General features: G+C 56.1%; 1 protein-coding gene, 1 non-coding gene and 1 pseudogene across 23 annotated transcripts in view; 2 read left to right on the top strand and 1 right to left on the bottom strand.

Moving 5' to 3' along the window:
* The window catches only part of PRRC2B (proline rich coiled-coil 2B), a 94,738-nt gene extending 82,229 nt beyond the window's left edge, over positions 1–12,509 (top strand). For 9 of the 22 annotated variants that reach the window (XM_060101892.1, XM_060101890.1, XM_060101896.1 and 6 more), the window contains 8 exons: positions 14–141; positions 638–878; positions 2,985–3,053; positions 3,616–3,795; positions 4,375–4,466; positions 5,111–5,176; positions 7,027–7,108; positions 8,356–12,509. In XM_060101892.1, the coding sequence (XP_059957875.1) occupies positions 14–141; positions 638–878; positions 2,985–3,053; positions 3,616–3,795; positions 4,375–4,466; positions 5,111–5,176; positions 7,027–7,108; positions 8,356–8,490 (993 nt within the window). In that variant the 3' untranslated portion in view covers positions 8,491–12,509. Of the gene's footprint in view, positions 1–13; positions 142–637; positions 879–2,984; positions 3,054–3,615; positions 3,796–4,374; positions 4,467–5,110; positions 5,177–5,667; positions 6,401–7,026; positions 7,110–8,355 lie in introns of those variants that run through there. The other 13 variants (XM_060101905.1, XM_060101904.1, XM_060101903.1 and 10 more) reach the window with 9 other exon arrangements.
* On the top strand, positions 2,962–3,047 carry LOC132492821 (small nucleolar RNA SNORD62). Its single transcript, XR_009532878.1, has one exon. It is a non-coding gene; the product is annotated as a small nucleolar RNA SNORD62 (small nucleolar RNA).
* On the bottom strand, positions 12,100–12,858 carry LOC132491574 (uncharacterized; annotated as a pseudogene).
* Positions 12,859–13,512: the final 654 nt, after the last annotated feature.

Here is a 13,512-nt window from a genome sequence, read left to right as displayed (position 1 = left end):
TCCCCATCCACAGGCTGCCGCTGCCCAGCAGATCCCGATTTCCCTTCACACGTCTCTGCAAGCTCAAGCCCAGCTCGGGCTGAGGGGCGGGCTCCCCGTCTCCCAGTCTCAGGAGATCTTCAGCTCCTTACAGCCCTTCAGGTGAGACGCCAGGACCTGGGGGGCTGGCAGCTTGCAACAGGGCTCTCCGCCTTCCCAGGCTGTGGGCTTTTTCCCTTTGCCGGCTGCTGCTCTGCGCTCCCCCGCTTGGGGGCGGGTGTGAGGGTGAGCTGTGCTGTGGGAGAGGGGTGGCCCGGCCTTGTCCTTTCTCTCCTTGTCCTCCGGCCCCCTCCCTGCTGTCCCGCCTTGCTGCACCTTGCTGCCTCTCACCCACTCTTTCAGTGTCTCCTGTCCTGTGCTGTCTGCTTAATCCAGTGGTGCTCAAACCGTGGTCCCTAGACCAGCAGCACCGTCTAGGAGCTTGTTTAAGTGCAAGTTCCCAGGGCCCATCCCAGACCTTCTGAGTCAGAATCCCTGAGGGTGAACTGACAGCCTATGTTGGAGCGACGAGCCCTCCGGGGATTCTGAGGCGTGCCCACGTGTGAGATCAGCTGGGGCAGTCATGCACCTGCCCCGACCGTCTTTCTGGCTTTTGCAGATCTCAGGTGTATATGCACCCCAGCCTGTCACCGCCCAGCACCATGATCCTCTCCGGAGGCACAGCCTTGAAGCCCCCCTACTCGGCGTTCCCAGGCATGCAGCCCTTAGAGATGGTGAAGCCCCAGTCCGGCTCGCCCTACCAGCCCATGAGTGGAAACCAAGCCCTGGTCTACGAGGGCCAGCTCGGCCCGGCCGCCGGGCTCGGCGCCTCCCAGATGTTGGACTCACAGCTCCCGCAGGTCAGGAATTCACTCACTCCCACCTCAGGACACTAGGTCTCTTTTCTTCACGATCATTTCCCCTTGTATCTGCCTCGTGATGCCCACTGACTTACGTGCTGCTTGTAGCCACTGCCACTGGTCCTTGGGCCGCCAGACCAGGGCCAGCTGCTCCGCCTCCTGTGAGCAGTCCCGAGACCGGGCTTTCCCTGAGAGCAAGGGCGCCGCTTCTCCTGCAGCCTCTCCGCCCTCCTGCTGTGGCCTTGGGGGTGGCTGCGTGTCTCCTCTGCGTGCACACGCGTGCTTCGAGGCCACTCTCCCCGCCTGCCCCTCACATCCTGGCTTTGGAGCCCACCCCGTAGACTGTGCCCCCACCGGCCCCTGTGTGCTGCGAGCACCACGTTGCTGAGTCCGTGTCCGGTCCCACATCCTCCTCCCCCCGACCCGTGGGCGCATTAGATGGTTCTGAGGGTCACTCCCCTCCTTTGGCCTGTGGCTCAGTCTCCAGCACGTCTCCCGTTGTAGTTCTCAGGGGTTTTGGTGTCTCTGTAGGTGACCCCTCACCCCCAGGTCTCTCCCCCGAGTTCCACAGCCTCACCACCAGTGCCTGCTCGCCTCCAGTCTGGACTGGTCACTGCCAGTCGCTGTACCTCTCCCGTCGTCTCGGGCCGAAGGGTCCTACCAGGTCACCACCTCTGACTTTTCTCACTCCCTCCCTCTAGTGACCCACGTCCAGTCACCTTTTAATTCTCCCTCCCCCATCCCTGCCCCCTGCCCCCTTCAGCAGAGCCCCAGACACCCTCCTTGTCTTTTTTGTTCTTTTGACTGCTCCGTGGCACGCAGGATCTTAGTTCCCTAACCAGGGATCGAACCCGTGCCCCCTGCAGTGGAAGCGTAGAGTCCTAACCACTGGACCGCCAGGGGAGTCCCCCACTCCTTGTCATTTGCACTCAGCTCCACCCCACCCCTCCCTCCCTGTGCTCACCTGGGTTAAACCCTGGCCCGCCTCTGCCCAGCTTCCTGAGACTGGAGGGAAACCGACCCCGTCAGACTGGATTCAGGTTAAATACAGCCGCCCTCTGGAAAGCCAGAGTTTGGGCACCTCCCCACCCTCCTCATTGCCTTCCCCCCCACCGTGATTTTGCATCCTGTGTCGCCAAAGAAATGAGTAGTAACAAGGAAAAGAAAACATCTGCAAACTCCCAGCGCCACGTCTCCGAGCCTGCGAGGGGCCCTGGGGTGAGAGCGGGCAGCCCATCCTCTCCACCCACCTGGGAGAGCTGCTCCAGCTAGCGTCCTCTTCCCGCCATCAGCACGTAGAGGTGCTGCAGTGCTGCCCTCCGGCTGTGAGGGTCCCTTCCGACACACCCCCAGGCAGCCCGGTCTTTCCTCGTCTTTTAAGAAACAAAACGCTTCTTTAGGGACACTGGTAGATTCCACGTTACTGAACCTGACGGTTCTTCACCCTCCTCCTACTGACCCATCAGTAGCATTTGACCCAGTGGTCACTCCTTTCCCCGAACCACGCTCTCTGGGTTCCGAGGACACTGCTCCTGGTTTTTCTTCCACCTCCCTGAGGCCTCTTCCCGGTCTCCTTTGCTGTTTCCCCCTTGCCTCCCCAGGCAGTAAGTCGCTGTGCCTTCTGGGCTCCGTCTTTGAGCCTCTTTCTAGACCTGTGGCTCTAAGCCTCACCCAAATCCAACGATTCCCAGTTCTCCCGAATTTCTGTCTCCTGGACCTGAACTCAGACCCAGTGGTCTGCCTGCCATTTTTGCTCATGTCCGGCATGGGGCATCCCTGGATCCCTGCTTCCGCCACGCCCCTGCTGATTCGTCACATCCAGTCAGCCCTACCTTTGAAAAGTATTCAGATTCTGGCCCTTTCTCTTCCCCTCCACCCCCCACCCCCACCCCCCGCCCAGCTCCTGCTCTCAGCTGCCAGTTTGTTCTCAGCACAGCAGCCAGGGCGCCTCTTTAAGACTCATGTCAGCTCACACACCACACCCCGAGCCAGCGCTCCAGAAACGCTGCGCCATCCTTACCTTCTTCCCACACCCAGCTGTGCGCAAGGAGGGGCCCGGGCCTTGAGGTCTGGCTGCCCCACGTCTCAGTGATGCAGTTCCAATAGGTCCTTCTGATCCTCCACTGTGGACTCAGTAGCAGGGAGATGAAGAGGAAAGTGACCAAGAGACCACAGGTGGCCCACCCGCCCCGTCCCGAGGGTCTCCTGGCCCACCTCCTTCCCTTCTCGCAGCTCGTTCTGGACTTCAGGATAACAGGCTTCAGAAGGCTCCAGGACTGCAGGAGCCCTACACCCCGACCCCAGTGGTTTTCCGTCACCTCTGGAGGCAGAGCCTGAAGTCGTCTTGCCTTTTTGTGCTGCAGAAAGGGGCACAAGGGTACCCCTTCTGTCGAGCTCCCTGAGAAGGCTTCTAGACCTTCCTGACCTTTCTCCCCGCCCCCCAACACGCACACGGGGTTTGCTGCCCACCTTCCGCACTTGACACCCGTAGCTGTCCTGCTTATTTTCTAGCCATCCGAGTTAGTTTTCTCACCACCTAAGGCTTGCCCCCTACCACTGAAAGTATGAAGTCTAGGGTGATTTCTGCTGTGTTCTATCCAGAATCTGTCCTACTGTGTGAAGGCCTTGCTCCCTTTCATCTGCAGTGAGAAAGTGAAGTGTGATGCGCGGTTGCTCTTGGATGCATGTGTAAACGGCGGTTTGTGGTTTCCTCCCCCCGACTGTCCCTGTTGTCCAGCAGCTGACGATGCCGCTGCCTGGCTCCCAGCTGCCTCTGCCTCGGTACGGCTCTGGGCAGCAGCCCCTGCTCCTGCCACAGTCCATCCAGCTGCCACAGGGGCAGAGCCTCTCTGTCGGGGCCCCCCGAAGAATGCTCCCACCCGGGTCCCAGCCTTCGGTCCTTAACACCAGCAGAGAGGTGAGGATGACTCCATCTTGCTGTGGCCCTGGGGTGGGGTGCCGTTCTCATCTCGGGGACCCTTTCTGGCCAGTCAGGAACCACTATTAGGGGGAGAGTGCCAGTGGTCTGGGACGCGGGCTCCGGGCCTCGCCAGACCACTGGTGGCCCACTCGTTGCCGAGTCCTCTCCGTCCCGTGGCAGGAAGCCCTGGTCACGTGTTACTAGCAACGTGAACAGGTCTGGGTGAGCAGGGCAGGGAGGAAGGTGTCTGCGGCTGAGGTCTGGGGGGCCGAAGTCCTTGCCAGCTCCCGGGTGCTGCAGAGGGTGGCCTCTGGGGCAGAGAGGGCACGTTCACCGCGGCCAGTGCTCAGGGGCGGTGCACAGTCAGCCCTCCCCGCCCGCGCAAAGGGAACGAGCACATGTGGTCGCTCCTGCCTCCAGCCTGCACTGGAAGGCCAGGTGTACGCGCTCCTTGATGAGGTGCCTCTGTCCTGAAGCCCTCCTGGCCCCCACTGGCTCTGCCCAGGGTGGTTGGTGGCACGGGCAGCTGTCCCCAGGGCGTTCCAGTGACAGCCCATCACTTCCCGGTGTCTTTAGTCCTCTCAGATGGAGATGAAGGGCTTCCACTTTGCCGACAGTAAACAGAATGTTTCTTCAGGAGGCTCCATGCCGTCACCGCAGACCTACAGGTAAAGAGACGCCCTGGGGGTCGGATGCTCACAGCTGAGTCCTCGCTATGGAATCGCGGGCCCAGGGAGAGCAGCACGAGGGCACTGAGGCTGGGTCGCCTTTGTCAGCCTGTGTGTCACCGTGAAGTTCCAGTGCTGGGACACAGGAGACTCAGGAACTCTGGGGCGTGGCTTTGCTTTTAATCGGCATCATAAAATGTCTTGGTATGGGAGAACTTTCTGGAAAGGCAGGGAAAGGAAAGGCTAATGTTATAATAGCGTCAGGACAGACCCTGGCTACTAACAGCTTTCTCACCAGACTTTTTTTTTAAAGATTCACTGGCAGAGAGGGCAGATACCCTGGAAGGTGTGGGGGGATTTCCTTTCCTGGGGCCACATGTCCCTTGAATGGCCTTGTGACCCCACCAGGGCTTGCTGCTGCTGGGCTCGTAGGGCAAGAGCTGTACCTTCTTTGCCTTCTCGGGATCTGCCTATGCCTCCACTAACTGTCCCGGGTCCCTTGGCTGGATTCAGAGGGGGGCTTTGTATCAGTCATAATGTTGAGTTACAGTTGACCCTTGAACAACGCAGGGGTTAGGGGCGCTGACCCTCCACGCAGTTGAAAGTTCAAGTATAACTTTACACTTAGCCCTTCGTGTCCACAGTTCCACATCCGAGGATTCAACCAACTGCAGGTCGTGTAGTACGTGCTTACTGAAAAAAGTTCACGTGTAAGTGGACCCATGCAGTTCAAACCCGTGGTGCTCAAGGGTCAGCAGGACTTAGCGTGTTAGGAAGTCAGGGAGCGTCTGCTTCTGATGGCTCTCTCGCCCACGGAGAAGCGCGCGGCTGGGGAGGCAGCACGTGGCGCTTGGCCCGAGGGTTGGCACAGTCGGCTCCTGTCACGTGTGGGAGATTCCTGGAGATTCCTCCTGGCTGCACACGAGTAAAACGGGTGTGCGTGACCCGCAGTGCCCTGCGCGAGGCTGCCGGCGTGGCCGAGGGCAAGGTCGCCCGCACGGCCGCCCGCCCGGCCCCGTCGCGCTCAGAGTGTTGAGGCCGAGTCCTCCTCCGTGGTCACGTCAGTCCGTATACTCCAGCTGCATTTCCCGAGAGAGGGCTTTTTGTGAATTTTCCCCGTGTCATTATCTTTCCTGTTCTTATTTTCACTCTCTTGGCTTGACTCGACTTGTTTTGCTTTCCAACCATATTTTTCACATAGGCCAAAATAACAGACGTGTAAGAAAAATATACATGGACGGCAGCGCCAAACAATGAGTGTGGTTTGGAAGGAAAAAGGAAGCTTCAAGCGTAAAGAGAGGCTGTCGTTCCCCTGCCGCCCCAGGCAGGTTTTAGCCTCATCTGGCTGCAGAGCCTTCCTCAGAGGCAAATCCAGAAAGGGACGCTCACATAACAAGAGTTGCCTGTGTCCATTCACTGTAGGAATGGCAGCAGCAGCTTTATTCTGTGGAGAATATTTACAAAATAGAAGCCTTAATTAGTAGCCTTTGTATTGTTGGTGTCTTAGTGGGGTTGGTTGGGGACATTGGTATCTTTTTACAGGGCAGTGTTGCTTCACTTTTCTGGAAACAGGGCTTCTGAGGCATGCCCTGTCAGAAAAGCGTTCCCTGGTCAGATACTTGGGGGGCGTGCATGCCCAAGAGGGCTTGTTGGGGAGTCGGGGCGCACCTCAGCATAGGGCCTGAGCAGCCCCTGGCCCTCGGGGGAAAGTCCTTGTAGAACTTTGCACACGTAACTACTTAACGATTTTTGACCCCAGGATCTTTTTTCCAGTAGCGCCTGATTAACATCCCTGGGAGCTAGTTGTCTGGTCAGTGGAACTCATTTAGAAAGATGTTCTACATTTTTGTTACTTTTGGTATCTCTCTTTACCACCCCTACCCTCCACCCCGCAAGTGAAGACTGGAAAGATACTCAGCTAACTCACGTATCAGGTTGGTTGGTTTGTTCGTCTGGGTTTTTTTTTTTTGGCTGCGCTGTGCGGCTTGCAGAATCTTAGTTCCCCGACCAGGGATCGAACCTAGGCCCCCACAGTGGAAGTGCCGAGACCTAACCTCTGGACCGCTAGGAAATTCCCTTTTTTTTTTTAAAGTCTAAACTCCTGTTGGAGTTTAAGTTCATTTTTGTTTCTTTTTACTTTTTTTTTTTTTTTTTTGCCATGCCACACGGCTTGTGGGATCTTAGTTTCCCCACTAGGGATTGAACCTGGGTCCACGGCAGTAAAAGCACCAAGTCATAACCACTGGACTGCCAGGGAATTCCCTCATGTGTCAGGTTAATAGACATTTTGTCTGGAGCATCATGTTGGTCTAGACCCTCCAAACCTGAGAGAGGGGTGGTGTCCATCTGTCGTCTTGACCGGTCAGTGTCTGCCCGTGGTGGGGACCTGGCCTCTGCCCCTCAGGTGTGTCCCCATGAGCTGGGTTGGAGGTGCCAGGGCCCAGTGGCGACACCCTCGCCCCCTGCGCTCTGGCTGTCTGGGTCTGTTTCCTCTGTTGGAGGCTTGAGTCCGTTTCCGTGGTGACGTGTGTGTTCTCATCCCCTCCTTTGGTTTTTTCAGGCCTAGCTCTGCTAGCCCCAGTGGGAAGCCCTCTGGATCAGCAGTTAACATGGGCTCTGTGCAGGGACACTACGTTCAACAGGTAGAAGATGGCTTTCCAGACCCTCCAGCCCCGGACGCTTAGGCCCGTCTCCAAGTGCCAAAAGAGGAGGGACTGTCCAGCCGTTTGCGTGCTCCTCTTAGAAAGAGAGACGTGCCCTGGCGCTTAGAGTGTGGCGTGGGAGCCGGGGAGCCCGAGTCCCCCCTGGAGAAGGCACTTCTCCTCTTGACGGGCGTCTGGGTCCTTCCTTGTCCGCAGAGAAGGGAGGGTGCGGGATCCTCTGAGGAGGTGGTGCCGGAAGGTGGACTCTCCCTCCACAGCCACTGGGCTGTGAAGGCGCTGGGACCCGCTTAGGCCCGTGGGTCAGCTCTAGAAGCCGGGGGTGTGCGTGCGCGTGCGTGCCTGGCGTGTGCCTGCGCGTGCTGGCCTTGTAAGTGCTGTGTCTCGTCCTCGTCTTGGCCGGGTGGGATCCAGACGGAATGACGTTTCCCCGTTTTATAATGAGACGGATCTCTCAGCGTCTTTGCCTTCAGCATGATTCTCTTCACTCCTCTAAAATGTGACCAGGCTCCAGAGCTCAGACATGTCAGGCGGGGGATGTTAGTAAAACAGCACTCCTGGATGGTGGAGGTGGAAGCTTGATTGTTCATTTCATGTCTCCTAACTTGGTTCCCCGAGGGTCGCTCTTTGAGTTGCTTGGACTGAGCTTCTAGAGCTTTCTTCAGAGCTCCCCCCACTGTATGAGGGGCCAAAGGCAGGCTGCTCACTCTGCGACACACCTCACTGTGCAGAGCTGCAGAGTAACAGGACCCTGACCGCGACTCTGGAGGTCAAACTAGGGGCTTTGGGGAAAGGTTTCCACACCGTGGGAGTCGGGGAGGGTGGAAGATCTGGGAGACCAAGTTGGGCGAGAGGCCCTGCGCCCCCTCAGCACAGTCGGGAGCTCTGAGGGCCGTGGGGTGCACTGATTTGAAAAGGTCCCTCCAAGCGGCCTTGGGTGTGCCGCCTGCAGAGGCCCTGGGCCGCGCAGAATGCTTCCCGGAGGACCCGGGGTCCTCCCGCGGCTCCGAATCACTGCGCTCAGCACCCGTGGGAGGGACCAGAGCAGCCTCCTGCCAGCGTCCTTCCCAGGCCGGTCACTTCTGAGTTTGGTCCTTCGGCTGAAGGATGGGCTTCTTAGGGTGGCTTTCCTCTGACTCAGGAGCAGGAAGCGGGGGGTGGGACCGCGGATCCTGGCAGGTGTGTCTGCGTAAGGGTAACTTTCTTTGTCCCCATCCGTCTGTCCAAAGGCAAAACAACGAGTGGATGAAAAGCCCAGCCTGGGAGCCGTGAAGCTGCAGGAGGCCCCCTCAGCCGCTTCCCAGATGAAGCGAACTGGAGCGATCAAGCCCCGGGCAGTGAAGGTGGAGGAGAGCAAGGCCTGAAGACGCCGGGCCTGGCCTGCCCGGAAGGACTGCCGCCCCTCCACCTCGCTGCCGCCGGACGCTGGGGAGTCTCCCAGATGGATCCACTGTCCACCGACCTGGCCCGGACCGCGAGATCTCCCTGCTCTCCTCCACTCCTGAAAGCTCCGTTGTCCAACCAGCTTGCACCCGTGGATCTGTGGCATTGACCTGCTTGGCTTTAATACGAAACAAACAAAAAAGCAAATGACTCCATTCCCGCCTCCTTTCCCCCAGGACCGTGGAGTGACCGATCCGTCATGCCGCGCAGATTAACCCCGCCCTCCCCTCCTCCTCCTGCTTCTGGCGGCCACGGCGCCCTCCACCGAGCTTCCTTCCCTCCCCGCTTTCCGTCCCCGGGCACAGTGGTCTGGCAGCAGGGCCGTTTTAGTTGAGGCTTTTTGTTCTAAAAAGCAGCTAAAGGTTTTTACAAAAGAGAAAGGAAAAGGAAAACACAAGCTTCGTCTGTAAGAGCTGGACTTTTATATGTTCTTTGCCATCCTCTCCCTGACCCCTCTTCTGTTGCGGTAGTTTCCTTTTAACCTCTCACCTGTTTCATTTGATACATCACTGCGATACCTTAAGAGATGACGCATAGGAACGTGCCCTCTCCTGATCTCTCTCGGTTGGTTAACCTTTGAGGTTACTTACAAAAAGAAGTGGTGACTTAAGACACCGCTCCTGAGCTTGGGAAGCGGTGGTGGGAGGGAGGGGAGGTAGGGTGGCGTTTCAGTCAGCTTCCAGCCCCTGGCCTGATGACCACAGGGACTTAATGGGCAGCCCAGTGAAGTTGATGACGTTTTTAGCATAAGAATTACACAGAATTTCTGTCTTGAACTCTTCAAAACTGGTGGGGACACTGACCGCTGGGCACCTGAGGTGAATCACGGAGATAGAAGGCCCTGGCATTTGCCAGTTTGGCCTGGACGGTGCGAACTGACAGCACCAGCCCCCGTCAGGGTCTGCTTCTGGGACTCCAGCACCCGCGGGGCCTCGCTTTCCCATGCGCTCCCTCTCCTCCGAGCTTCCCTCGTCCTTCCTGAGCTGCCTCCGCCTCTCTGGGTCCTCCTGTCCTTCCACCTCTCCCACAGCTCGTCACTGGAAGCCACGCACTTCCTCTGTGGTGGCGGACGCGTGGACGGTTGTCACTAGAGACCGTGCACTTCATCCACGTGGCAGTGAGCGCATGGACGGGGGTTTGGTTGGGTCTGCGACAGAGACATGAGCTCTGGGAGGCCCCTGGGAGGGCTTCCTTTTCTCCTCTCCCAGCAGCAGACCCAGGTTGTGGGGACAGAGAGGCCTGAGCTGGGCAGTGGGTCTCTTCAAGGACAGAGCAGTGTCCGAGGGGAGGACGGGTTGCAGGGCTGACGGTGATTCCCAGAACAGCCTGGGTAGCCTCGTAAGTCTGCGGAGCTGCCTTTATCAGAGTCTTTGTGTGAGGCATTTTATGCTAGGCTTTTGTTTGTTTTTAAGATAAGGATTAGAAGGAAATCATCCCAAATTCTGTCATTCCAAGGAAAGCCGAGGGGACGTTTGAAGTTTTGCTCACGCTCTTGGGAGTAACGAACCCGCCATCCACCTGCTGTTGCCGGCGGGTCCAGGGAAGACCTGGCTTGGAGAATGGGCAGTAGGCGATCGGGGGCGTGCCCCACAGAGTCCACCCGCAGTGTCGCCACAGGTGTGTGACAGTCACTCAGGCAGTGGTTCTAAGCTCTGTCCAGTGTGGAATACGGGGAAAGAAGCGCCTTAGGAACCGCCGAAGTCACTTGTTGCTCTTCATTGCTTTAAGGAAGTGGGGGAACAACAGCCTCCTGGCAGAGGGTGTAGGGCTTCTCCCGGCCTCATCCGGGGAGGCCGGTTTTCTTGAAAGATGCTTCACCGCTTGGTCGATAGTGTTCCGCACTCCCCTCCTCGCCTCCACCCTCAGGCCTTACTTCTCACTAGCTTGTTTTTTTTTTTTTTCCTCCTTCATCCCCTCTTTACTCGGAAGGCCCTTCTTGAAGGGCTGCCCACTGGCTCACCTGCTCTTGTCTCCCGTCCCCTGCGAGTGCCTAGCTGCCGTCCCCGCACCCAGCCGCCCTGACCGAGCTCCTCTCTGCTCCGGCCGCCCCTGCAGAGGCCACACGCTCACACGTAGAAACACGGCCAGACCCCTCACACCTAATTCCAGTGCACATTGTCAAAAGGAAAAAAGGCTTTCTCATTTTGAAATTGAACAGGACAGTCCTGGATGCTGTTACAAACTCTCAAGATGTATCCTTCAGGTGAACCTGCCATCAGAGTGACGGTACTTCCTGTTTGAGAAAAAAATAAAAACGAAAGGGTCACCTGTTCTCCAGCCCTTTTCTCTACCCCTGTATTTCCCCACCCCCACCCCCAATAAAAACAGAAAACACTAGAATTTATTTATATGTATTGATGTTGTAGGTCTAGGTGAAAAAAGAAGTAAATGTTTCACTGCTCTATTTATATATAATGTCTGAATTATTCTGTGCAGGAAAGGCCAGGAAATTGCATGTGAAGTTCAGTGCGTGTACCACCTTCGTGTGCCCAAGCTGCAGTCTCTTCCCTGCTGAGATACAGACTTTAAATTGAACTCTGGAGGCAGAGGGCAGGCCTTGGGCCCAACCAACACCCCGTCCCTTCCTTGGTGTGATGAAATGAAGTTTTTAGTGCAGAGATGTGTTAAGGTGCAATATCTCTCCTCTTTTTATGTGGTTTTAGAGCCAAGCTCAAGGTAATAGGACTTAGGGTCATAATTTGCCTTCAAATCCCCATCCTCAGAGTGCATGTCCATGCAAAGGCCTCTGGCAGAATGCCTTGGGCCTTTGGCGGGAACAGGTGGAGAGTAGCACTTACCTTTTCTGCTGCTGGGGCTGGGGGTGGGGTGTCAGAATCTTCTCCCTGCGCCTCTGCCTGCTAAAATTACTGTCCCTTCCCACGCTGGCTGCTTTGCCCTGGCCCGCTGATGGTGCAGCCCGTTGCTCAGCAACCAGTGACCCTGCAGTATGTCCAACATCAATCACTCAGTGGGGTAAAATCTGAGAGTATGTGTTCATGTATCCTTGTGGCCTTGTCCACCCACTGAAGACTTCTTTGGCATCTATATTTGGTCTGGTTCTCTTTGCTTCCCCTTTTTAATCAACATTTTTGTTTTCAAACATGGAATTCATACACTTTTGGCTCTGGGTTCCTTCAGGGGGGAAACTAAAGTACGACTATTGCACATTCAGAAAAACTGGTTGGTCCAGTTCCAAAGCCATGGTCATTGCAGCCACTTCCAGGGGATATTGGGGCATCTTGTCATTAAATAACGGGCATCAGTTCTCTCCAGCTCTGCCCTCACCCTCCTGTCTTCTGGACCTGCCTTCTGGATGGTTGATGAGGTTGGTGTCTTGATGGTCAAGGGCCGAGGAGGCCAAGGGTGTGCACACGAGGGCACGGCCACGCCCAGAACTGGCCTGTCGAGGCAGTGTGTGGCCAACTGCTGAAGCCCCCTCCTTGCTGTGTGGTTCTCCTCCACCAAGTAGCTGCATGTTGCCTCTCAAGTCTGCATTTGTCCCATTTCCCTTCCTGCAGAGCTAGCCTGGGTTAGAAGGTCTGTTGGAAATGGCCTTTGGCAACCAAGGACACTAGGGTACTTGTTTGTACTTTGTATTGTTCTGTAATGACTGGGAAATGCAGACTTCCAGAAAGCCGGCTCTTCCTGTTTGAAAAGTGAACTGGACCTAAGATAAACAGATCACCCGGACAGGAATGGCTCAGTGTTGGGGGTCAGACACTGTCCCCCAGCCGTGCCCTCCACTGGGACCACCAGCGCATATTTGGCTAGTGATATTACAACCTGCTGTTCACCATTTCTCCATCCCAGTTAGGTGGTCTCCAAGATGGTACAGTGTCCCCGGGGCCCCGTCTTCAGCATGCTACAAAGCCTCGGAGTGGAACTTTCTGTTAAGGCTCTGTGTGGATGACTTTCTTCCATTGTGTAAAGGGGTTACTGTACTCCCAAGCTTTTGACCTCATGCCTTGCATAGTAAAAAGGGTTCGGGTTTTTTTGTTGTTGTTCCTGAGAGGGTTGTGTTTTGTTTCCTTTTGTTCTTATTTTGGCCTTTCCTCTCTGTGTCTTTTCATGTAGACCAGATATTTGAAAGGGCAGACGATGGCTAAAGGTGTAACGTGCAGCTTGTTTCTACGTTGTTTGGGGGAGCTTTTACCTTGGATGGGAAATGGAACCGTGGATTCACCAGGCCATGGTGGCACACTCACCCTTCACCCTTCCCTCCGGTTCAGTATCTGTTGTTTCTCCTTTCAAATATGTGATTGTACTAGCTCTTTCCATACGAAAGAATTCTCCTTATTTAAATAAAAAAAAAAAAGTAAAAAAAAACAACCCATTGAAACTGAACATGTTTTGTCAGGTTGTGTGTCCCTCGACTCTGTCATTTGACTAGAGACTTAGAGATGGAAGAGTTTTCCTTTTACGTGGAAGATAGGAGTAACTGGGCTGAAGTGCCCTACTGCAATGTGAGGGCGAGGAGGGGGTGAAACCCGAGGTTAAGGTGCATCGTCCCAGTGGTTGGGCGTTAGCACTGCCTGCCCCCTGCCCTCCCTCATCCCACGCCCCCCAACTCCCCATGGGAAGTGGGTGGGTCAGAGAAGGTAAGCGTTTGATTTGTCGTGTTTTGTTGCCACTTCTAACGGCCCTTTTCTTTTGCTGCACTTGGGCTTGGCTTGCAAAGAAGAGCAAGCCAGGCGTGGGCAGTGAAGGATGGAGAGCTTGGATTTGGGTTCAAGCGGTAGTTCTCGGTTCTGCAATCCACTGTGCTGTGTGACCTTGGGAAGGACACTTCATTCAGAGTCACAATTTCCATAATTGTAAAACGTGGGTTGTAAACAGTAGCTACGTCGTGGGGTAGTGTGGATGCACAGAGGTCATGGGCAGCATCCAGCCCAGTGCCTGGTCCCAGGTAAGAATGTAGGAAACTTATAAATTATGCCCGAGTA

Source organism: Mesoplodon densirostris, chromosome 6 (assembly GCF_025265405.1).
Source record: "Mesoplodon densirostris isolate mMesDen1 chromosome 6, mMesDen1 primary haplotype, whole genome shotgun sequence".
Taxonomy (NCBI): domain Eukaryota; kingdom Metazoa; phylum Chordata; class Mammalia; order Artiodactyla; family Ziphiidae; genus Mesoplodon; species Mesoplodon densirostris.
This window is presented reverse-complemented; position numbering and strand designations above follow the sequence as displayed.